This window comes from Sorex fumeus, unplaced genomic scaffold (assembly GCF_029834395.1).
Source record: "Sorex fumeus unplaced genomic scaffold, SorFum_2.1 ptg000001l, whole genome shotgun sequence".
Classification (NCBI taxonomy): Eukaryota; Metazoa; Chordata; class Mammalia; order Eulipotyphla; family Soricidae; genus Sorex; species Sorex fumeus.
In genome coordinates, this window is record NW_026606058.1 from 2357950 (window position 1) to 2383697 (window position 25748).

Here is a 25748-nt window from a genome sequence, read left to right on the forward strand (position 1 = left end):
GATCCCTGGCATCCCGTATGGTCCCCTGAGCACCGCCAAGAGGAATTCCTGAGTGCAAAGAAAGCCAGGAGTAACCCCTGGGCATTGCCGGGTGTGACCCAAAAAAGAAAAAAAAGAGAAAAAGCAAGCACAGATGCTCCGGGGTGGAGGCTCCCCGCCCCGCCCCCACCTCGGTCCCTTTTCACTGTTGATTCTAGATTTTCATTCTGTTTGTCCAAGTCCTAGACACTAAGGCAAGACAGATGGTGAGGTGAAACGGAGAGTCAGAAGGAGCTGAAATGGGAGACTCGCTGAATTTCTGAAGATATGGCCGAGTCCCCAGAATTTGTCCCTGGCTCTGGATGGGAAGGTGACACCAGACCAGTGGATGGGAAATGCCTTCTAAGTGGGATGACGCTTCCCCCAAGACAGGGATGACCAAGTGTGCCTGATCGCTTACGAAACGAAAAACACACAAGCCGCACACGCCCGCCGGGCTGAAGACGCCCCAGCGTGTGCCACTGAGCTGCAGGGTGAGCGGCGGGGGCAGACAGGGACACCCCGCGTGTCCTCCACGGGGCCCACGCTTGCCCACCCCTCTCCCACCACGCCCTGAGCCCCCAGCCCCCATCTGCCTCAGGTCCCTGTCCCGGAGGCCCCCCTTCTCACCGCCCCTTCTGTCGGTCGGTCTGTCTGTTCCTCTGGAGCCACTGTCCCGCCGCAGCAGGAGCGGGACAGGGAGGGGGAACAGTGAGCTCAGCATTTTATTATTTTAGCTCAGGCCAGGTGGGGGTGGTGGGAGATCATATATACACAGCCCCCATACCCTGCCCCGCCGGGAGCCTCTAGCGGCCGAGGGACGCCACGGCACCTCGCCTGCCAGGGCTCTGGAGAGAGCCCAGCGCTCAGGGGTTGACCAGATCTCCTGCATGCAAAGACGCACCCCAGCCCACTGGGATCTTTCCCAACCATTGGTATCGACACCAGCAGGAGTAAGCAGACTTGCTCCTGGATCTGTGCTCAATTGGTGCTTAGGCTGCCGGAGATCAAAGCCGGGTCAGTCCTGTGCAACTCAAGTACCCTAATGACCACTGCTCTGGCCCCTCCAATTTTAAGTTGTTTATAATTGCCACTGTCACTGTCCTCCCGCTGTTCATCGATTTGCTCGAGCGGGCACAGTACCATAGTGACACTTGTTACTGTGTCTGGCATATCGAGTACGTCACGGGGAGCTTGCCAGGCTTTGCCGTGCAGGCGAGATATTCTCGGTAACTTGCCGGGCTCTCCGAGAGGGGCGGAGGAATCGAACTGGGTTGGCCAGGTCGGAATACTTAAAATTTTTAAAAGATGGGGACCGAAGGATAGTTTAATGCTTTGCAGGCATCTGGCCTGGGTTCAATCTCTAGGATCCTTCATGGTCCTCCAAGCCCTGCCAGGAGTGATCCCAGAGCACAGGAGAGAACCAGGAGTAAGCCTTGAACACTCCCAGCTGTGGCCCCAAACCCCAAAAGAAATCAAATACAAATTTAAAAGAACTCATGATAAGTGCATATGCTGCCTGAACCCATGTGCCGCTGTGCCCACATGGCCGAGCACGTGTGGCCCGAGAACATGTGTTACTTGCCTCTTCCCTGTTGAGATGTGTCTAATGCTATTGAGATGTGTCTCTTTCCTGTCTAATGCTGGGGTGTGTGACGGGGCTCCCTCCACCCTTGGAGAAAACCTGTGTTCTCTCTTGATCACGTTACTCTCTCTACTCACCTTCAAAAACCTTCAAATAAAAATCTGTTCTACAAAAAAATAAGAGCTCATAATAAATATATACTCACTGTCACTGTCCTCCCGTTGTTCATCGATTTGCTCGAGCGGGCCCAGTAGCGTCTCCATTGTGAGACTTGTTACTGTGTTTGGCATATCAAATACGTCGCGGGGAGCTTGCCAGGCTTTGCCGTGCGAACTGTTACTGTCACTGTCCTCCCGTTGTTCATCGATTTTCTCGAGCAGGCCCAGTAATGTCTCCATTATGAGACTTGTTGCTACTGTGTCTGGCATATCGAATACGTCACGGGGAGCTTGCCAGGCTTTGCCGTGCGGGTGAGATACTCTCGGTAGCTTGCTGGGCTCTCTGAGAGGGGCAGAGGAATCGAACCTGGGTCGACCAGGTTGGCCGCATGCAAGGCTCACCCGCTGTGCTACCGCTCCAGCCCATATACACACAAGACATTCACAAATGCTTCCTGCTCCCAACCCTATATTATTAGACAACAGACAAAAGGGACCTTTCTATTTTATTTGGTTAAAAAACACAAACAAAACCAGCAGGGATTTGGAAAAGAAATACAGAGGGTCTGAGCACGGATTGAGGCTGAACGAGAGAGGCGGGACATCTGGGTTCTACAGGGAAGAGCGCAGGGAAGGTCTCCGAGGACCCCACTTTTGTTCATTTGATGACGATTCTCTGGCGCAGGCCCCGGGGCCCAGAGCCAGGGAGGGGCTCGGGCGGGGGTGGGCCAGGGCCCAGGGCGGAGGCGGTGGGCGGCAGGCCGTGGGCAGTGATATACTTCTTGTAGGCCTCGCGGATGATCTTGAAGGCGCGAGCAGTGGCATAGGGGATGTCTGTCACGGGGTCCCGGTACAGGGCAGGGCGATGGGTCACTGGACAGACCTCCCGGACCGGGACCTTGGGGGGCCGCCCTTGGGGAAACCATTCCTCAAATGTTGCGTCATCACTAAACGTGATGAAGGTCCGTGAGCAGCGAGCAGGAGGGATGGTCGGCGTGGTCCCAGAGCGAGGCGCCAACGCAGGTGCCAAGGGAGTTGGGTCCAGCCTGGGGGAAGACAGAAAACCACAGGGCTGAGTGGAGAGGTAGGAGGGCATGCAGGGCAGAGAGGGGAGGAGACAGGAGGAGGCAGAGGAAAATAAATGTTCGAAGACAGTGTATGATTTCTGGGCCGCACACAGCTGTGCTCAGGTCACTCCTGGAGGGGTCTCAGGGGATCCTCGAAGGGGCCTAAAGCTGGGTTGGCCGCATGCAAGGCAAGCACCCTACCCACTGGACTACTGCTCTTGCCCCCATTAATAGAGCCTCTTAGGGCTGGTACAGCAGGTAAAGCACTCGCCTCGCACGAGGCCGACCTGGCCTCACCCTCCAGCACCCCAGATGGTTCTCTGAGCCTGTCGGGAGTGATCCCGGAGTGCAGAGCCAGGCATGGGCTCTGGGCCCTGCTGGGTTTGGTCAAAAACCCAACCACCTAAAAGAATTCTTTTAAGAGAGCTGGGAAAAGCAAGCTGGGCTCGGTGGAAAAACAGAGAAGAGACGCTAGAAGAGAAAGAAAGGTGGCGGCGAAGGGATGGAAAGACACCCAACACTACCATGGGGGGAGGGCCCCTCCCCTTCACTCTCACCCTTCTATATCGACGTTCTCTTCTTTGGGACCCAGCTCCCCAACGAGTGGGACAGTCACTGAGTGGTATGTGATTATGGGTCCTGGGCACTTCCGTTTCTTGTGAACTAGCTTCTTTTTGTCAGCCTCAAGCCGCTCGTAAGTCTCTATGGAAAGAAACGAGAATGGTCAGTTGGCTGCCCTCTTTCTCACTTTTTTTCTTTTTCTTTTTCTGTCACACTCTCAACAATGCACTGGCGTTATTTCTGGCGGTGCTCGGGGGACCATGTGGGATGCTGGGAATCGAACCTGGGTCGGTCTCGTGCAAGGCAAACGCCCTACTTGCTGTGCTATCGCTCCAGCCCCATTTTTCTCACCTGTTTCGTCAGACTATTTTCCTGCTCTAAGTCACCGACAGCCCTAGCCACTTACGTTCTCAAAGGCGCTGGCATCTTCCTCAACTTTCTGCTGGGCGCATCTGACACCCCGGTCGTGTCACTCAGCACCTGCCAAATGTAGGGCTTCACGTGGGGAGACCCCTTGGGTGTGGCTGTCCAGAACTCCCCTCTGACACACTCTAGTAGAGAGGGTCCTTCCAGAGTTTGAGCTGAAGAACGACCCTTCCTCTTGCCACTAAGGCAAGAAAAAGACACAGGCCCAGACAGGGGCAAGAATGAAGGCCAGAGTCTCCAGAGTGTGGGATTATAATTCCAAGCATTTTAGTCTTTTTTTTTTCTTCTTTCTTTTTTTTATGTAGGAGTACTGCTATCTGTTCAGTCACTGATTAGGCTGATTGAATTGTGCATGAACTCCACGCATTTTAGTCTTAACACTGGGTTGTCCTTTCTCCTCCTGCAGAGTTTAGGTGAACTGAATTATACCCACTCTCGTGCTCCTGGGGAAACACCCAATTCCACTGGGGCACTCCCAAATCTTTAACCTCTCTTTTAGGGTCTTCTTCCCCTGTTAGTCACAAATATCTCAGAGTAACATAAAGTCAAACCATCTGCTGGCTCTGGATTTTGTATATGTAAGTGAAATATTATGATGGGTCTCATTCTCCTAAATAGCCCTGAATATAATCTCAGGGCTAGGATGAAAGAGACGTTACTGGGGCCTGCTCGAGGCAATCGACGAATAACAGGATGATGAAATGAAAGTGAAATGAATGAAGTGAAATATTGCTATTCTCTTTCCTTCATGTCCTTTGCATAATTTTATTTTAGAGCAATGTCATTTTTGTACAGACACGGGAAGACAGTTAATACCATGCTTTTCCAATCTGAGACTTAACTGCCTCCGAATAGTATTTACTCTGGGCACCTGTCATATTTTCTTGACTTAAGCCTCAGCTGCCCTTAGACTGCCTTGGTTTCTTACACTCCAAAAGATGGGTCCCACTGAGGGGCTCAGATGGGCCTGGAGCAGGATGTACGCCGCCCTGTCTTTGAGAAGAGAGCGCCTAAGTGCCATGAGAAATATAACAAATTAAGAACACGGTCATGGAACGAACTCTGACATGACCCAGAATGAAGTAGCTGAGTAAGAAACCTATTGGGGTTAGGAAAAACTAACTGGCCTGAGGACTGTAGTCTGGGAAATAGAGGAAAAGTCAACCTTTACCTTGAGTTCAAAGGGACCATTTTAAGCTTAATCTAGGGCACGGATAAAAACCTTTACTTCTTACTATGCTTTGCTCGAGCGGGCCCAGTAACGTCTCCATTGGAGACTTTGTTGTTACTGTGTCTGGCATACTATGCTTATACAAAATTATTAGAAATGTTATTTAAAAATTTAATATGGTCGTTTATTGTTCAACCACGGATGTGTAATTGCTGCCCCCAGCCCTTGATGATTTCTCTATAATGCTGACAGATTCGAATGAGGCGCCACTGGCCTACCAGTCTGTGGACTTCGTCCATCATCTGGGGGATGGTCATCAAACCTAAACACATCAGGGGACCCATCACCACGAGATGGTGACTCAGACACTCAGCACTCTCAGAGTTCATCCCAAAGGGTACTACGACACACAGCAACCAAGGGAGCGCCACAACCAAGTATGTAAACGCCATGACCAAGTGTGTGAGCTCTGGACACTGCACAGCAGCAGAGAGGGGTGGGGAGAGGGAGTGGGAGTACACAGTCTAATCTGTCTTCCACGTAACAGTCCTTTAAATAGCTGCAGTGAGGCGCAGGCAGCCAGAAGACAGCACAAAGACAGGAGAGCGCGCCTTGAGGGCGTCGAACCAGAAGCCAGACCCTAGCACACCACCTTCAACAGCAGCAATGCCCGGGCAGGCTGGCAAGGACTGGCTCCAGTGCGTCCAGGGACTGCTGGAAAGGCTCCACAAAACAGACACAGGGGCTTGCTCTGCAGCTGGGAGGCTGAGCTCTAGTCACTAGCACTGTCTGGTCTCATGAGCACTGTCTGGTCTCAAGCTGGGGGTGGAACTTGAGCACTGCAGGAAATGGCATATAACAAAGACAGTGACTAGTTGCAATGAGTACACCTGCCTCTCCAGGCTGCTGGCAACATCCACTCTCCGTTCATCATGGCTCCAGCCCCTCCCCGCTCTTGCCACCTCAAGGCCAGACCACTTTTTGTTTTGGGGGGTGGGGGGGGGGGTCACACCTGGCAGCGTTCAGCCATTACTCCTGGCTCTTAGTTTACGATCGCTCCTGAAGGACCACCAAGGGTGCTGGGGATGGAACCGGGGTCGGCCAGAGACAAGGCAAATATGCCCTACCCACCGTACTATCTCACCATCCCCTGAGAAAGGGAAGTTGATGTTAGATGCTGGTATTTAACAATCTGGAATTATATCAAGGGACTGGAACGATAGCACAGAGGGCAGGGTACTTGTCTTGCATGACAACCTGGTTTCAACATCCTATATGGTCCCCCAAACCCACCTGAGTGATGCAGAGCCAGGAGTAAGCCCTAAGAACAGGTGGTCTGGCTCCAAAATAAAACACAAATTAACACAGAAGGGCCGGAGAGAATTCAACAGGCTGAGCATGTACTTCACATTCTCTGGGCACAGAGCCGGGAGCAGCCTCTGAGCACCACAGCACGTGGCCCATACCAGACCAAAACCAACAAAAAGAGGCGGGGCCTGAGACACTACACTGGGGAAGGGACCCGCCTTACAAGCAGCTGGTCCGAGGGCAACTCCCTGCACCACAGAGACGGCTCTCCAAGCCCTGCAGGAGTGATCATACCTGAGCACAGACCAGCAGTCAGCCCCAGGCACAGTCGGATGCGGCTCCCCTTTCTCCCCCAAGAGAGAAGGATGTTTTCTGGGGCTGGAGCGGTAGCACAGCGGGTAGGGCGTTTGCCTTGCACGCAGCCAACATGGCCCACACAGGTTCGATTCCCAGCATCCCATATGGTTCCCTGAGCACCGCCAGGAGCGATTCCTGAGTGCATGAGCCAGGAGTAACCCCTGAGCATCGCCGGGTGTGACCCAAAAAGCAAAAAAACAAAACAAAACAAAAAAAAAGAGAGAAGGATGTTTTCCCACAGTGACTCAATAAATAAATAAAAAGAAAAATAAATAAATGAAACTATGAAAAAAAAAGTAAGGTGGAGTTCATGCCCAAATCAATCAGCTAATCAGTGGCTAAATAAATAGCAGTACTCCTACATAAAAAAAGGAACAAAAAAAGAGAGAGAAGTATGAACCAGATAGCTGGTTGCTACTTTGTTTGGCATAGTGAATACGTCACAAGGAGTTTGCCAGGCTTTGCCGCGTGGGTGAGATACCCTCAGTAGCTTGCTGGGCTCTCCGAGAGGGGCGGAGGAATCGAACCCAGCTCGGCTGATCCAGCCGCGTGCAAGGTAGATGCCCTATTGCTCCAGCCCAGAACAGTGGGTAGGATGCTTTTCTCCCTTGCTAAAAATTCCCTACGGCATCCTGTCAGTTATCAATGTCAGAGCCTGGGAGTCCCACTCCTTGCAGAAGCCTAAACCAATCAGTATCAAGGTAAAGGTAAAGGTAAAGGCCCTCCTTTGCTCAAGCGGGCCCAGTAACATTGTGAGACTTTACTGTGTTTGGCATATATTTCGAATACATCACGGGTAGCTTGCCGGGCTCTCCGAGAGGGGCGGAGGAATCGAACCCGGGTCGGCCATGTTGGCTGCGTGCAAGGCAAACGCCCTACCGCTGTGCTATCGCTCCAGCCCCAGCCAGTATCAAAGGAAACAATTTATAATTACAGTAAGGAGTAGCTATTTTTTTTTGGGGGGGGCACTCCTGGCAGTGCAAGAGACATGTAACACTGGGGGTTCAAGCCTGGGGCTCCCACATACAAAGTAATGAGATATTCCAGGTCTCTGTAGTTATAACTTTTTACGTGAAGGAGAGGTTGGTGCAAACCCAGCAGTGCTCAGGGATTAAACTGGGCTAGCAGCCTGAAGTGTTTTGACTCTTGTACTATTTCTCTGCACCTCTCTTTAGCTAAGGTTTTTTGTTTTTTTTTGCTTTTTGGGTCACACCCGGCGATGCTCAGGGGTTACTCCTGGCTCGTGCACTCAGGAATCGCTCCTGGCGGTGCTCGGGGGACCATATGGGATGCTGGGAATCGAACCCGGGTCGGCCATGTTGGCTACGTGCAAGGCAAACGCCTTACCCGCTGTGCTATTGCTCCAGCCCCTTTAGCTAAGGCTTTCTGTTAGTTGGGTTTTGGGTCACACACACCATTGTTCGGGGCTTATTCCTGGTTCCTGGGAGATCCTATCTGCAAGAATGAACTAATGTCTGTTGCATGCATGGGAGGTACCTTATCCCTTGTACTATCTGACTCTAGCTAATTTCTTTCCCCCCGCTTTTTGGGCTACACCCAGTGATGCTCAGGGGTACTTCTGGCTCGGCACTCCGGAATTACTCCTGGCGGTGCTTGGGGGACCATACGGGATGCCGGGAATCGAAACCCGGTGGTCTGTGTGCAAGGCAAATGCCCCACCTGCGTACTATCACTCCAGCACCCCAGCTAAATTTTTATTTCCTTTTTTATTTATTGAATCACTGTGGGAAAAGTTACAAAGCTTTCAGGTTTAAATCTCGGTCATGCAATCATCAAACACATTTCCCTTCACCAGTACTTAACCTTCACCACCAAGAACCCCATATACCCCCCCCAACACTCCCAATGCCTATGAGAAGGATGAATTCTAGTTAACACTCTATCTACTTTGATTAGATTCATTGTTTCGACAAAAGATGCACCATTATTATTTAGAGTTTACACCCCAAAATCAGACCTGCTGAAAAGGCATTGCGAAATGATTTGTTTTCTACAGCTGGTTACAAGAACCAAATGATTCTGGATTTCTGATATTTTACTTATTAAGCCTGGAAGTATTTCTGCCGAGAGTCAGATAATTATGAGATTGGTTTCTATGGCTCTGGAGCCATGGCCATGCCGGAGAGCCGCTCGCCAGCTAAATTTTTAAAGTACTAAATTACCATTATCTTTATTAAAAAGGAAAGCAAGATTCAAATCAGGTTAAACAGCTTGTGTGTAGTGTAGTTCACCCTCATCCCATTAGTTTTTGGGCCACACCCAGCAATGCGCATGTCCAGCAATGCTCGGGGCTTACTCCTGGTTCTGTGCTCAGGGATCACTTCTGGTGGTGCAGAGACCTTGAGGGACCATGAATACTGCTGGGAAGGACTGAACCCAGGTAGGCTGCGTGCAAGGCTAGCGCCCTCCCTGTGACACTATCTCTCTATCCCCACAGTCAATTTTTTTGGGGTGTCCCCGACCTGACAAGCTGCTGGGAATCACTCCTGATGACCTTCAGGAACTGAGGGCGAAGTATGTGCTCCAGTCCTGTAAGACCTCTCCCTGCTCTGGCCTCTGCCTGCAGTCTTACTGCAAGTAAGCCAGAGAACCGGGACCAAACTCTATATACCACTTTTTCCTGGAGGGTAGGTTCTGGTTCTGTGTCACTCCTGATGTGGCTCAGGGGACAATTATGTGGTGCTAAGGACTGAACTGCCCCATATGGGTCTGTTGCCTCCAAGCTATACTATGGCTCCAGCTCCTCTGTCACCGTCACTGTCCTCCCGTTGTTCATCGCTTTGCTTGAGCGGGCCCAGTAACGTCTCCATCGTGAGACTTTCTTGTTACTGTGTCTGGCATATTGAATACATCACGGGGAGCTTACCAGGCTTTGCCGTGCGGGTGAGATACTCTCGGTAGCTTGCCGGGCTCTCCAAGAGGGGCGGAGGAATCGAACTCGGGTAGGCCATGTTGGCTGCGTGCAAGGCAAACGCCCTACCCACTGTGCTATCGCTCCAGCCCCCAGCTCCTCCATACAACTTTTTTTTTTGGTGAGCAGAGTAAGGGTGCTCAGGAATGACTCTTGGCATGCTCAGAGGACCATAATGCGATGCTAGGACTGACCCAGTGTCAGCTGCAAGCAAGGCAAGAACATTACCCTGGTAAGATTCTTGGGGCTGGTGTGACAGACCAGCCTGGGGAAGGCGCTGGCCTTGCATGTGGCCGACCCAGGTTCAATCCCCAGCATCCCGCATGGTCCCCCAAGCACTCTCAAGTAATTCCTGAGGCAGAGCCACGAGTAAGCCCTGAACATCCACCGCTGCGTGTGACCCAAAAAGCAAAAATAAATAAATACATAAATTAAAAAGATTCTCTACGTGCCTCTTAATTCAAACCCAAGAACTTCAATATGATGTGTTCGTCACAACGCTCCAGACTGCCCGGCTCTCTGCCCTGAACTCTTCTTCTTCTCCTTCCCGTGTCTCCTCACCCCCCTTGCCCGGCGCGAGAGGGCTCAGCCCTCCCTTCACGCTGCTGCGAAACCGTGTCACCCACCCAGTGAGCGCAGGTTGAGCTCCTCGGTGATCTTGGCCTCCCTGAGCAGTTCTTCCTGGGTCAGTGGCCGCTCACAGTGAGGCCCCTTCCGTCGCCGTGACTGGCCCTGCCTCTCCTGCACGCGAAGGAACGTCTGCCGCGTGTGCTCAGCTGTAGACTGGCGCATGGACTTCCGGCCTAGGGAACAAAGGCAGAGGAGAGATCTCGGAGCTGGGATCTGCCTCGATCACAAAACCATTAGCAAATTTTTCTCTTGGGGAGGAAATGGGTTGGTGGGTCGCGCCAGGCAGCGCTTGGTGACTAAGCTCTTGGAGGCTCCACCAACAAAGCATGTGCCCCAGGCCTTTTGAGCCACTCCCAGGCTCCAAATCATGTCTGGGGGCCACACCCAGCGGTGCTCAGGGCTTAGTTCTGGCTGTGTCAGGGATCACTCCTGGCCGGATCGGGGACTAAATGGGATACCAGGGATCAAAGCGCCCTACCTGCTGTATTATTGCTCCCGTCCACCAAATACAATTTTTTTTTCTTTTGGCGGTCACACCCAGCGATGCACAGGGATTACTCCTGGCGGTGCTCGGGGGACCATATGGGATGCTGGGAACCAAACCCGGGTCAGCCACATGCAAGGCAAACGCCCTACCCACTGTGCTATTGCTCTAGCCCCCCACCAAATAATTTTTAACTGATGCGACATTTGAGGGTTAGGCTTTAGACATACTCTCTGGTGCTCCGGGGCTATCCCTGGCCCTGAGCTCTGCAGTGACCCACGAACCTCAGGGCACTCAAACTGAGGTCAGCCACATGCAAGTGCCTTATGATCTCTCCAAATCAACATTTTTTTTATTTTTATTAACTTATTTTGGTTTTGGGGTCATAACCAAGAGTATTCAGAGCTTACTCCTGGCTCTGTTACCAAGAATCAAGAATCACTTCAGGTGGGGCTCAAGGAACCACACAGGGAGCCTGCCATTGATCCCGGGTCAGCTGCTTGCAAGGCAAACACCCTACCCACTATATTCTCTCTCCAGCCCTAGTAAAGGTAAAGGTAAAGGCCCTCCCGTTGATCGTCGATTTGCTCGAGCGGGCCCAGTAACGTCTCCATTGGAGACTTTGTTGTTACTGTGTCTGGCATATCCAATACTCTCGGTAGCTTGCCGGGCTCTCCGAGAGGGGCGGAGGAATCGAACTCGGGTCGGCCATGTTGGCCGCTTGTAAGGCGAACGCCCTACCCGCTGTGCTATCGCTCCAGCCCCCTAGTAACATTATTTATTTTACTCTTTGGGTCACACCTGGCAACGCTCAGGGGTTACTCCTGGCTCTGCCTCAGGAACTACTACTCCTGGTGGTGCTCAGGGGACCCCATGGGATGCCAGGGATCAAACCTGGGTAGCTGCGTGCAAGGCGAATGCTCTACTCACTGTACTATTGCTCCAGTTCCAGTAACATTTTTTTTTCTTTTTGAGTCATACCTGGCAATGCACAGGGGTTACTCCTAGCTCTACACTCAGGAATTATTCCTGGCAGTGCTCGGGGGACCATATGGAATGCCGGGAATCGAACCCGGGTTGGCCACATGCAAGTCAAACACCCTACCCGCTGTGCTAATCGCTCCAGCCCCTCCAGCAACTTTTTTTTTCTTTTTGGGTCACACTGGGCGATGCACAGGGGTTACTCCTGGCTCATGCACTCAGGAATTACTCCTGGCAGTGCTCAGGGGCCCATATGAGATGCTGGGAATCGAACCCGGGTTGGCAGCTTGCAAGGCAAACGCCCCTACCCGCTTGTGCTATTGCTCCAGCCCTGTCAGTAACATTTTTTAAACAAACAAACTTTGCATTCTTCGTGGGCAAATTTTTCCCTAGAACCAGAGCTGGGCTGTACACATTACAGCTTTCTCCTGCACACGCTATGGCTCTCTCTCTGTGAATATTTTAGTAAGTATTCCCTAAAAAGGTTCTTCCTGGGGCTGGAGCAATAGCACAGCGGGTGGGGCATTTGCCTTGCATGCAGCCGACCCTGGTTTGATTCCCAGCATTCCATATGGTCCCCCGAGCACCACCAGGAGTAATTCCTGAGTGCATAAACCAGGAGTGACCCCTGAGCATCGCCGGGTGTTACTCAAAAAGTGAAAAAAAAAAAAAAGGTTCTTCCTTACATGGTCATAGTGTGGATGTTAACTTTAGTGAATTTGAACTGGGTTTTACTTTAACATGTTGCTCCCAATTTGTGAACTGAGGCAAACATCTCCACTCACTGTCTGCGCCATCATCTTGCAGTTCTAGTGGAAGCAGAACCTTCTCTTCCCGGGCTTTCTGGGTGCTTACAGCCGGGCTGCTGACCTTTCGAGGACGAAGGCTCTTGAGAGGCTCCTGGGGACAGATACGAACCAGGAAAGAGAAAGAAAATGAGGATGTTTATTATTTAATATCTTTTTTTGACCATGGACCGTGCAGTGCTGGGAACTGAGCCAGGGCTGGTATGTGTTATCCTGGAGCCATCTCTTCAAGCCTCGGTAGATGAAAAGGATTTTTTCCTATTTTCAATTTTCAGATAACTACTGGTGGCGCTCAGGGGCCTGCGAGGTCTCAGGAATTAAACCCAGGGCTCCCAACACGCAGAGCACTCCAGCCTTTTGAACGATCTCCTTGGCCCCAGAGACGAGGGTCTTGAGAGAAAACAAGCACTGCAGGAAAGGGGACTGGGGTGGGGGTACCAGCACGGGGTGCGAGAACAGAGAGCCAGAACGGACCTTATAGGCTTTGGTGACCACCCGGCGCTTGCGTCGCGGCTCTTCTGCTTCCCCGTCACTGGAAGGCTCATCCCCTTCATCAATGTCGAAGTCTGAGTCCACCTCATCCTCCGTGTCGGACTGGTCCCCTTGATACTCGTCGTCTCCCGATTCCTGAGGACACAGGCAGATGAGCATCTTGCCGGTGTGGAAGTCTGGGGGGGGGACAGAATGCTCCTCCAGGGGAACAGAATGTCACCGCTCTTCATTTTTCACAAGCAAAAACAAAAAAACTTGTCATAACTAGATGAGCTCTGCACGACCCCTCCGAAACTCACTGATCGCCCTGAAAGGGAATAAGGGTATATAGGAAAAAAAAAAAAAAAGGTTGTAGGGTCTGGGGCAATACTACAGCAGGCTGGGCACTTGCCTTGCACATGACCAACCTAGTTTCCCACCCCAGTACCCCCCATAAGGTCCCTTGAACCCCACGAGCCAGGAGTAAGCCCAAAAATGAAAAAGGGGGAAAAAGGACCAACAGTCGGGGACAGCTCCTATGAATAGTGGGGACCCAATAAGGGGGCTGTACGGGCAGTAAGTGTGTATGAGGTGTTTGAAGGATTGGAAGTCAGGCGGCATCGCGCAGAGAACATGGAGTGCAGCCTAGCGCTCTGGCGATGCAGATTAGGGCTAGAATGGCAGCCAAATGGGAAAAGGGAATCCTCAGGGCAGGATGGCGCCCCAAACAGGTGCCCTCTTCAATCAATGATGCAGACTCTCACAGCTAATCTCACCACCAATGCTGCTAAACCAAGAGAATAACAAAGACGGGGAGAGAGTTGGCAGGCTCGAGCCTGCCCCTGCCAGCGTTTAGTCCTGCACTGTCGACCATCAGATCCTCCCAAGTGAAGTTTGTAAAACAGTCCGGGAACACAGTAATCCCCTCGGTCTAACCAGGTATTAAATCTATCGCCAGGAGGGAGAAGTTTAATTAAGAAGGTGGTAGCCCAATTACCCATGAGCTTAGTATCTAGTCGAAATGCTTTCACTTAAGTTACACATTTACAATCACCCCTAAGGGTCAGTAACAGCCATGACAAGGTCAATGACACAGGGACAGAGCAATAGTATAGCCGTTGGAGCATCTGCCCTTGCACATGGCTGACCGGGTTTCAATCCCCAGTACCCCGTATAGGCCCCCAGAGCCTGCCAGAAGTGATCCCTGAGCATACAGATGGGTGTGGCCCCCAAAACAAAAATAAAAACAAAAAGATTAAAGATGCTTAAGTATCAGACCGGAGCAATAGCACAGAGGGTAGGGCGTTTGCCTTGCACGCGGCCGACCTGGGTTCAATCCCCGGCATCCCATATGGTCCCCCAAGCACCGCCAGGGGTAATTCCTGAGTGCAGAGCCAGGAATAACCCCTGAGCATCACTGGGTATGACCCAAAAAGAAAAAAAAAAAGAAAAGAAAAAAAAAGATGCTTAAGTATCATCTCCCAAATACACTTCTTTTTGTATCTTTCACAAAGACACACACGGGACTGGAGCGATAGCACAGCGGTAGGGCGTTTGCCTTGCACGCAGCCAACATGGCCAACCCGAGTTCGATTCCTCCACCCCTCTCGGAGAGCCTGGCAAGCTACCGAGAGTATCTCGCCCGCACGGCAGAGCCTGGCAAGCTCCCCGTGACGTGTTCGATATGCCAGACACAGTAACAACAAGTCTCACAATGGAGACGTTACTGGGCCCGCTCGAGCAAATCGATGATCAACGGGAGGGCCTTTACTTTACTTTACTTACAAAGACACAACTCTCCCTAGGTTTTAATGATGAAAAAATATCTCTTAAACATTGGGGGGGGGGGGGGGGGCTGAAGAAACAACAGGTAAAACGCCTGCCTTGCATGCGCCTGACATGGACTCATCTCATTTCTTGGCAGCCCATCTGGTCCCCAGAGCCCTGCTCGGAGAGATCGTTGAGCACAGAGTCGGGAATAAGCCCTGAGCTCTACAGAGGTAGACCCAAACCCAAAACAAAACCAAGATTTTTTTGGCTGGCTGGCCAGACCCAGTGGTGTATGGGGGTCACTTCTGGCAGTGCTCAGGGAACCAGGCGATGTCCAGGCTAGAACCCAGTCTCCCACATGCGGAGCAAGCACTCAGCCCACCCTCTGAGCTATTTCCCGGGCCCTCTCTTAAAAAGTTTGTTTCTGAATAAATCAGGTTCAACTCTGGTTCCCATGTGTTTCTGGGGGGGGGCGGGGGGAAGAAATTCAGGGTTGACATCCAGAAAATTCAGAGGCTCTAAGCTTACTGTTTGAGCAGAGGCTCTTAGCATAATTACTTCTGATTTGTCTCTATTTTTACTGTTCCTTTTTGTTTATACCATAAGCCTCCTTAAATCCTTTTTGGATGCATGAAGGGTACATATTAAATAACAACTATAAACGACAGGAATAGGAAAATGGCCTTTGGGGAAAGGGTGAGAAAGTTCTATTTTAAAGCAGCTGATTCGTGTTCGCTGTGGATTTTATTTCCTTTATTTTTATTGAACACCTTATCCATCCTTGTTCCTCTATTCCTAGTCCCCCTCCTTCACATGTTGTATGGTTTGAGGGCTGCACAGCGTCCCACCCACACTGGGGGCCATCTCCCCAGCACCCACTGCCTCTTTTAAGCCGTTCTCATTACAAAACGATCTCTCTAAAGTTCAATTCACTTGTGAAACTTAAACCGAAGCTTCAGTCTTCTGGATGGAGGGATACACTGACGTACTTCCCCTGGCCCGTGACCTTGGCCATCGTCACTCCTTCCTAGTCTGGAACTTCAGGGGACTTCAGTATCCCAGACAGGCCTTCGGTGCCTTTATTCCTGATCCACCCACCCCACGCATGAAGGTACCGGCAGAGGAACAAAGGCATGCGGGTCCCGGGGCTGAGATCTCCAAACCTGCTCGGATCGGGGCTGAGCATCTTCCACCTCCAAATTCCAGTAGGCGGGGGTCACACCCACCAACTGGCCCCCTGGCGCCATGTAATCCCATCAACGGCCAAGACCCAGAGACTATAAAACCCAGATCCCAGAAGAGAACAGCTCAGAGTCTCCTGCCCTTGCGCCTGGCTGTCCTCGCCTGGGCCCCTTGGAAGGGAGTGGGTTGAGTTTCCCTCCCTGCCCCGACCAGGGCTCCGGCAGTCGAAGACCTCCAGGACCAGCCACCACCATGCTGAGACTCTTCTCCGCACACATGAAGGTACTGGCAGAGGAACAAAGGCATACGGGTCCCGGGACTGAGATCTCCAAGCCTACTTGGATCGGGGCTGAGCATCCTCCACCCAGATCCTCCAAATTCCAGTAGGCGGGGGTCACACCCACCAACTGGACCCCTGGCACCAAGTAATCCCATCAGCGGCCAAGACCCAGAGACTATAAAACCCAGCTCTTATTATCTCATTCTTGCTTTGGACAACCTGGCAGGCTACTGAACATAACCTGCCCACAGGGCAGAGTCTGGCAAACTCCCCGTGGCGTCCCCAACATGCCAAATACCAGTAACAACGATGGGTCTCATTCTCCTAACTCCGGAAGAGCCTTGAATATGGCACTTTTTAAAAAATCTCAGGGCTAGGACGAAGGAGACGTTACTGGGGTCTGCTCGAGGCAATCGAGGAACAACAGGATGGTTGTTGTCCGTGATCATGACCCACCCCACAGACTGATCGTTTCCACTCGTTCGGTCTTCAACCCACCAAGACTTTGCTTCATACTGTCCTAGCAACACACACACACACACACACAAAAGCACCGGATGCTTACCACTAGTTCTATAAACTGACACATATGTGTGTATACATACATCACGCAAACAAAAGTGTTTTGGTTTTGTTTTGTTTTGCTTTTTGGGTCACACCTGGCAATGCACACGCGTTCCTCGTGGTTCATGCACTCAGGAGTCACCCCTGGCGGTGCTCGGGGGACCATCTGGGATGCTGGGACTCGAACCCGGGTCGGCCGCGTGCAAGGCCAACGCCCTCCCCGCTGGGCTGTCGCTCCGGCCCCAAAGTGATTTTTCAGACCCCCCCAAGCTGAGCAGCGCCCGTGACCCGGAAGGAGTTCGTGCAGGGCGCGCCCGGGCCAGCGGGCCCAGGTCAAGCCGAGGGACCCGGGTCCGGCGCTCGCGTCTCTTCGGATGGAGCCGTCGGGGGCCCAGGGGAGGAAACGCAGCCCCGTCCCGGATCGAGGAGGCGGGCGGGGGGCGCGCGCCCCCCCCGCGGGAGACCCTCCTCCTCCTCGCGCTTTCCCCGGGCCCCTCGGCCCCGCCCCCCTTTGTCGCGCTCCCCTCCCCCCGCCCCGCGCCCGCGCGCGGCCCTCGCCTCGGTGAAGCCGCCGTAGGTCGTCTGGTAGAACTCGTCCTCCTCCTCGGCCTCCAGGAGCCCCGAGAGCCGGTTCCCCCGCGGTCTTCCTGGGGGCGCGACCCCCGGCCAGGCTCATGGCGCAGCCGGGACTCGCCGCCGCCGCCGCCGCCGCCGCCGCGGCCCCGCACCCCGCAAGCGCCGCGCTCGGCGCTCGGCGCTCGACGCCGCCACCTGCGCGGGCCGCGCCGGGCTCAGGCAGGAGCAGCCGAGCGCCGAGCGCGCGGGCCCCGCCCCGGGGAGCCCCGCCCCCCCGCCCCGCCCGCTCCCGGAGGCCCCCGCCCCCCAGCCCCTCACCTCCCCCCGGAGACCACGCCCCGCCCGCCCGCTCCCGGAGGCCCCGCCCCCGCCCCTCGTCTCCTCCCCTCCCCCCGGGGAGCGCCGCCCCCCGCCCCGCCCGCTCCCGGAGGCCCCGCCCCCCGCCCCCTCGCCTCCCCCGGAGACCACGCCCCCGCCCGCCCGCTCCCGGAGGCCCCGCCCCCACCCCTCGTCTCCTCCCCTCCCCCCGGGGAGCGCCGCCCCCACCCCCGCCCGCTCCAGGAGACCCCGCCCCTGCCCCCTCGGCTCCCCCCTCCCCCCGGAGACCCCTCCCTGCCCCCTCGGCTTCCCCCTCCCCCCGGAGACCCCGCCCCCACCCCTCGGCTCCTCCCCTCCCCCCGGAGACCACGCCCCCGCCCCTCGTCTCCTCCCCTCCCCCGGAGACCACGCCCCCGCCCCTCGTCTCCTCCCCTCCCCCCGGAGAGCACCGCCCCCCGCCCCGCCCGCTCCCGGAGGCCCCGCCCCTGCCCCCTCGGCTCCCCCCTCCCCCCGGAGACCCTGCCCCCCCGCCCGCCCGCCCCCGGAGACCCTGCCCCCGCCCCCTCGTCTCCTCCCCTCCCCCCGGAGACCCCGCCCCTGCCCCCTCGGCTCCCCCCTCTCCCCGGAGACCCCGCCCCCCCCGCCCGCCCGCCCCCGGAGACCCTGCCCCCGCCCCCTCGGCTCCCCCCTCCCCCCGGAGACCCCTCCCTGCCCCCTCGGCTTTCCCCTCCCCCCGGAGACCCCGCCCCCACCCCTCGTCTCCTCCCCTCCCCCCGGAGAGCACCGCCCCCCGCCCCGCCCGCTCCCGGAGGCCCCGCCCCTGCCCCCTCGGCTCCCCCCTCCCCCCGGAGACCCCTCCCTGCCCCCTCGGCTTCTCCCTCCCCCTGGAGACCCCGCCCCCACCCCTCGTCTCCTCCCCTCCCCCCGGAGAGCACCGCCCCCCGCCCCGCCCGCTCCCGGAGGCCCCGCCCCTGCCCCCTCGGCTCCCCCCTCCCCCCGGAGACCCCTCCCTGCCCCCTCGGCTCCCCCCTCCCTCCGGAGACCCCTCCCTCCCCCCGCCCGCCCCCGGAGACCCTGCCCCCCGCCCCCCTCGTCTCCTCCCCTCTCCCCGGAGACCCCTCCCTGCCCCCTCGGCTCCCCCCGCCCCCCGGAGACCCCGCCCCCCCCGCCCGCCCGCCCCTGGAGACCCTGCCCCCGCCCCCTCGTCTCCTCCCCTCCCCCCGGAGGCCCCGCCCCCGCCCCTCGGCTCCCCCCCTCTCCCCGGAGACCCCGCCCCCCCGCCCGCCCGCCCCCGGAGACCCTGCCCCCGCCCCCTCGTCTCCTCCCCTCCCCCCAGAGGCCCCGCCCCCGCCCCTCGGCTCCCCCCCTCTCCCCGGAGACCCCGCCCCCCCCCGCCCGCCCGCCCCCGGAGACCCTGCCCCCGCCCCCTCGTCTCCTCCCCTCCCCCCGGAGAGCGCGCCCCCCGCTCGCCCCGGGAGAGCCCTTCCCCGCCCCCCCCCCCCCCGTCCCCCCTCCCGCCCCCGCCCCCGGAGGGCGCCCCCCGCCTGCAGGCGAGCCGAGCCCGCGGACGAGAGCGGGCGGCGTCGGGCCTGGAAGGGTCGGTCTGAGCGCTGGAGTCGAGCGTCACGACCCCGAGACCAGAACCTGGGAGTTCGTGGAGTCTCACTTAGGGCCGAGCGGTCGGGCACTCGCCTGGCCCGCGTAAGCCGGGTTCTTGCCCGGCACCACGCACGGGCCCCTGAGCCCGCTTGGATGCGGCCTCAAAAAAAACGAAAGCTTTTCATTTGGGAGTCCTTCTCGGTTTTTTTTTTTCCATTCTGCTGCCAGTGGAAATCTATCTAAAAACCCGGATTCTAAAAAAGTTTTTAAATGAAAACCCAAATTCTGACACTCTTCTACACAAAAAGCTTTAATTGGGTGAGCTGGGGGGGACCAGGCCTGAGAGGATAATGCTGCCTTGCAAGTAGCCGACTCCGGTTAAATCCCGGTACTGGGGGCTGGAGAGACAGCATAGAGGGTCGGGCGTTTGCCTTGCACGCGGCACACCCGGGTTCGATTCCCAGCATCCCATGTGGTCCCCTGGGCAGAGCCAGGAGTAACTCCCAGGGGCAGAGCCAGGTGTGACCCAAAAAGCAAAAAATAAATAAATAAATTCCAGTACTGCATATAGTCCCCAAACATTGATCCCTGAGCCCAGAGCCAGACCAAAAAAACAAAAAGACAGCCCCACCCCTCCCCAAACCTTAATGGGTGCTTGTTATCTACAGGATAGTTTTTAAAATCCCTGGTGCAGTAGCATGGTCAGGAAAACAGTCAGAGCAAGCCAGACCTGAGTTTAAGGTCTTGGAACAAATTGCTCTGGCTCTGAATATGTTTTCTCCTTTGTGAAGTGGGACTAATAATAACACTCTTCTTTTGAGATTGTCGAGAATGTTAAAGATGTAATCCTTGCAATCCGACTAGCACAGTATTTGGCGGGCACACAGGTGGTTAGAAAGTGGTACATGGTACTTACCATGCATGCTTCATAGTTTGGCCTCTAACCTCCTGCACATCATCCCATTCTCATTCCACTTCTTTAACAGCAAAATTGTCATGCCTCAGTGCTTTGTCCTTCCCTAAAATGTTTATCCTTTCTTGTCGCCTACCCAAGTTACAATTATTATTTTTTTTTGTGGATATGTGTGTGTGTGGGGAGGGGGGCTGACACCCTGAGGTGCTTGCTCGGGGCTTCTTCCTCGTTCTAAGTGACTGTGTGCCAGACAAGTATTGTAATCACTACACTAACTTTCAGGCCTCCAAATTTTTCTGTGGGACACTGAAAACTTGCAGTTGTTTATTCCTCTCTTGCCAGTAGTACAGTTCCCCATCACCATGGAATCATGTCTTCTAGATTCTCTGAAATATTTCCAGTTTGTCATAGTCTGTGAGACTTTAAAGACTTTTCTTTCCTTGGGGCTGGAGAGAGAGTACAGGTAAGGTGTTTGCCTTGCCCATGGCTGGCCAGGGTTTGATCCCCGGCACCCCGTTCGGTCCCCCAAGTATCATCAGGAGTGATCCCTGAACGCAGAGCCAGTAGTTGTAATCCCAGAACATCACTTTGTGTGCCCCCCCCACTTAAAAAAAAAAAAAGATGGACTGGAGTGACAGTAATTTCTAAATGCAGAGCCAGAGGTAACCCTGTGCATCGCCAGGTGTGACCCGAAAAGCAAACAAACAAAAAATAAAGACTTCTCATTTTTCATTTTTTTTTCCTTTCTTTTTCTTTTTTCTTTTTAATTTTTATTAGTGAGACATCATGAGGTACAGTTGTAGACTTACAAATTTTTGTGCTTGGGTTTCATCATTTTTCATTCTTAAAATCTGAATGTCAAACCATTGCTCTTGTGCATGCATTCTGTATGGTGACAACTATCACATTTTATTTATTGTTTACTTGTCTTTGGTCTTTTTTTTGAGGGGGGAAGAAGCCAGACTTGGCTTTGCTCTAGGCTGTTCCTGGTACTCAGACATGTGGTACTAGAGCTCGAACCCAGGCCTCCCAGATACAAAGCACACACTCAGCCTGTTGAGCTGTCTCTCTCTGGCACCTTATTTTCCTTATTATTATTTTTTTTTATTTTTTTTTTAATTATTATTATTTATTTTTTTTGCAGAGCTATAGAGGGTACTCAGGGCTTCACAGATGCAAGGCAAATTCTCTACCCTAGAGCTGTATCTCTGACCCTAACCGTTACCATACTTTTTGTTTTGGGGCCAAAGCCAACACACCCAACGATGCTCAGGGGTTACTCCTGGCTCTTCACTCAGGAATTATTCCTGGTGTATTTAGGGACCTGGGATGGCAGGGATCAAACCTGGCTTGGCTGTGTGCAAGGCAAACGTCCTACCTGCTGTACTATGTCTTCAGCTCTAATCATTAAATTTTCTTCCCAAATGTTCATGTGTCTGTTTCTCAGTCTGTGACCTTTTTGAGGGCAGCACTTTATTTTCATGAAATACTTGGGACATAGTTGGGGCAAAATAATGTGAATTATTCAATCAGTGAACCAATGACTGACCGACTTTTTTACACCCATTAGTGTTCAGAGGCCACAAGGACCAAACTGGGAGGTGTTGCAGGTCTGACGATCAACCCCAAAGTCTTAAACATGCAAAGCATCCATTCAATCACTTGAGCCAGATTCTTAGTGTTTCCAAACTTTAGTTTGCTTCTACATTGGTCTTTTTTTTGGGGGGAGGAAGGGGAACACCTGGCAGTAGTCAGGGCTTACTCCTGGTTCTGTGCTCTGGGATCATATTTAATGCTAGGGATTGAACCCTGGTTTTTAGTATGCAAGGCAAGCACCTTAAACCCTGTATTATCACTACAGGTCCCTCGACATTGATCTGGCCAACCCCCGGCCCCACTATTGTGATCTTAGGAAATGTCATAAAACATGAACTTAGATTTAATAAAACGTGTGTGATGTGAGGCTGGTTAGGTTAATTGGCTAGAATGTGGTGCTAATAAAATTGTGTGTGTGTGTGTGTGTGTGTGTGTGTGTGTGTGTATGCGTGCACACACGCACGCTCTGGAGCATGATTCTTTCCTTCCGGTTTGTATGTGTGGCACTATTTTGAGATCCCCAAATTGCACCCCTTTTCCAAAGTATATGTTGGTGAACTCCCTTTACTATTTCCTTGGGGCACCAAGCCAACATGTTCTGTTTCACCCCTGCTTCCACGCCCTGCCACATCACCCCAACTCTGCTATGCCAGGAATGTTATGGGGATGAGTGGTGCCATGACTCAGAGGGCGCTCCGGGGGTTGAGTGGGAGTGGAGACAGAGACAGGCATAGGAGGAGAAGTGGGCGACGCCCAAAGTCCCACTTCAAAAACGCTTCTTGCCTCTACCCATATGTTCAGGAGACATTATTGGGCCTCTGCTCTGTCCGGGCACCATTCTAGATGCTTGAGATATGAACGTGGGTAGGAAGATTACTCTGTCTTGAAATGTTCAGTCTTTTCTTGCTTGTTTTTGTTTTTAGGGTCAGACCCAGCAGTATTCAGGGGCTACTCCTGGCTCTGTGCTCAGGGATTACTCCTGTGTGAGCCCTTCAGGGGTTGGAGGGAACCTTCAGGGGGTGTCAGGAATTGATCTGGGGTAAGTCACAGACAAGACAAGCACTTTAAGCCCTGTACAATCTGTCTGACTCCTGAAACGTTCATTCTTTTTCTTGCAAGGGGTGGGAGAGCATGCTTCTGGGCCACACGAAGCATACTCAGGGCTTACTCCTGGCTCTGAACTCAGGAATCATTTCTGGGGTCTCAAGGGACCATATAGGGTTCTGGGGATCAAACTCCGTTCTGCTGCATGAAGGGCAAGCACTTTAGCCTGCTGTACTATATTTCAGGCCCTACAACTCCCTGTCTTTTATGGAAACAAGGATAACAATTACTAAATAATAAGGTTTTTTTTTTTCTCTTTTTGGGTCACACCTGGCGATGTACAGGGGTTGCTTCTAGCTCTGCACTGGCACTGAGGAGTTACTCCTGGTGGTGCTCAGGGGACCATATGGGATGCTGGGAATCGAACCCGGGTTGGCCGCGTGCAAGGCAAACGCCCTACCCGCTGTGCTATCTCTCCAGCCCCCATAAATAATAAGATTTTAGCCACAACCAATAGTGCTCAGGGTTTACTCCTGGCTCTGCACTCAGGGATCACTCCTGGCGGGGCTCAGGGTGCTTTATAAGATGCAGGTGATCAAACCTAGGTTGGCCATTGCAAGGCAAGTGCCCTCCTTACCCTCCATTCTATGATTCCAGTCCTTAATAATAATTCACTAAATTTTGGGGTGGGGCACACCCAACAGTGCTTAGGCATCACTTCTGGTAGGGATTGGGGGACCAGATGGAGTGCCAGGAATTGAACCTGACCTGAGTCGGATTGAGTAGCTGTGTGCAAAGCAAGTGCCCTACCTGTTGTATAATCACTCCGGCCCCTACTGAATATTTTTGAACCAATTCCTGTACCAAATTGTGTGTTCTACCTTTTCAGCTTCTCTGCTTAGTTGCAGCACAGCAGAGATATGGTCAGTCATAAAATTCTTCAAAGTGCAGGGCTGAAGAGATAGCACAGCGGGTACCGTTCTTGTCTCACAGTGGAAGACCTGGGGTCAATCCGTGGCACCCCAGATGGTCCCCTGAGATCACCAAGAGTGATCACTGAGCACAGAGTAAGCCCTGAACACTGCCACGTATGTCCCAAGAACAAAATCAATGACAAAAAAAAATGATTCAATCCTACACAATTCCATTGCCATGGAATAATAAAAGTCAGTCCAATCATTTGCAGTGTCTCTTCCTTCAATACCCAAAGGATGATGAATAATCCAGCAGGTGGCAGCAGGGAAACAATTACTCCATGAGGGAGGAGCAGAAGGCTGAGGTAAATGGGTGGAAATATTTAGTGAAGTTACTGGGCCCGCTCGAGCAAATCGATGAACAACGGGAGGGCCTTTACCTTTACCTTTACCTGGGTCCCAGATACCTTTTAGAGGACCCAGAAAATAAGAGGATGTCCAGGTTATCTTGGAGGCGGCAAAATCTAGGAGTTCTGCCTCCCCAATCCATTTCTCATCTTTTACTAATTCCACAACATGTATCTGGGGGATGCAGGGGATCGAACCCAGGGCTTCATACTGATAAGGCATGTACTCTAGGGCTGAGCTACACCTGGCCTCTGTGACTGTTGAGTTCTTGCTATCAATACTGTCACTCATCGGACTTACCGGGAGGACCTGGAGACACAAGAGTGAACCATGTTTTTGCTCTCAGGCAGCTGACAGTCTGGTTCAGACATCATCAAGTCTCTTTCCTTCCTCCCTCCAACCACCGTTTTTTTGGGCAGCAGTTAAAACCCGGGTCTTACACATCACAAGGCAAGTATTCTATGACTGAGCAAAATCCTCCCCAGGTAGTTAAACCTTCAGGTCCTATTAGGCTAAAAACCTCAGTCTCCATGGTGGCACTGCCCTGTAGCACAGTTCATCGACTTGCTCCAGTAAAGTCTCCACTGTGAGGCTTGAGACTTGTTTTGGGCCTATGGAGTAGGCCAGGGGGAGCTTGCCAGGCTCTGTCGTTTGGGCGGGATACTCTTGGTAGCTCTCCAGGCTCTCCAAGAGGGACAGAGGAATGGAACCCGGGTCCTATCCGCTGTGCTGTCGCTCCAGCTCAGTCTCCGTGGTACTTTGTTAAAGCAGGGTTAGTAGTAGGAGAATGGACCAGGATGAACTTCTCTGGGTGTTTCCATGCCCTTAGGATCATAGTAACAGAGAGCCCAGGGCTCGTTGAACAGTGGAAAGATTGCAACCAGGTCTCCTTTTCCCTTGCCCTTTTTTGGATATACGCTTTTTGGAGGTGGAGGGTCACCCCCACGGTGCTCTAGAGTTCTGGCGGTGCCCGATGATTGAATCTAGGACTCCCGCAGGCAAAGCATGAGCTCAGCCCTCTGAGTCATCTCCCTGGCCCTCCACTGCAATCCTGACACTTGGGAATGAACCAGTGTTCGAGTTCACTGAATTTCATTACGTGTCCAGCCTGGGGCACTGCATCTCATTAGACCCTGGGAAGAACTCAAGACACGAACACACGTGCTCAACTAAATGGGAAAGAGAGCACAACGGGGGGAGGGGGGCAACGGAAATTACTTTTGTGCCATTTAATTTCATTTTTTTCATTTCATCATCCTGTTATTCGTTGATTGCCTCGAGCAGGCCCCAGTAACGTCTCCTTCATCCTAGCCCTGAGATGATATTCAAGGCTCTTTAGGAGAATGAGACCCATCATTGTTACTGGTATTTGGCATATTGGGTGCGCCAAGGGGAGTTTGCCAGACTCTGCCCTGTGGGCAGGCTGCATTGGATAGTAGCTTTTGTGTCACTTTGTGATATTCCGTGATCCTTGATCTCTTCCCGACTCCACACCGTGCCTTTTCCCTCGCTTTTTCTCCGAGGGGCGTGTAACTGAGAACACCACCGACTCAGCAGCTCGGGCTGCGCAGCCAGCCCGGCCAAAGGGCCGAATCGGAATGGACTAACTGAGCCACCGTAGGGGCCGCC

The 25748-nt window shown here is 53.4% G+C and overlaps 1 protein-coding gene across 1 annotated transcript; it reads right to left on the reverse strand.

The window, feature by feature from the left end:
- Nucleotides 1-2250: 2250 nt before the first annotated feature.
- On the reverse strand, nt 2251-17427 carry VPS72 (vacuolar protein sorting 72 homolog). Its single transcript, XM_056110096.1, is given in 7 exon segments — nt 2251-2807; nt 3386-3530; nt 10210-10386; nt 12464-12578; nt 12959-13111; nt 17310-17387; nt 17389-17427. Coding segments are annotated over 7 exon segments (1095 nt in total). The 3' UTR covers nt 2251-2419.
- Between the last annotated feature and the right edge of the window lie 8321 nt (nt 17428-25748).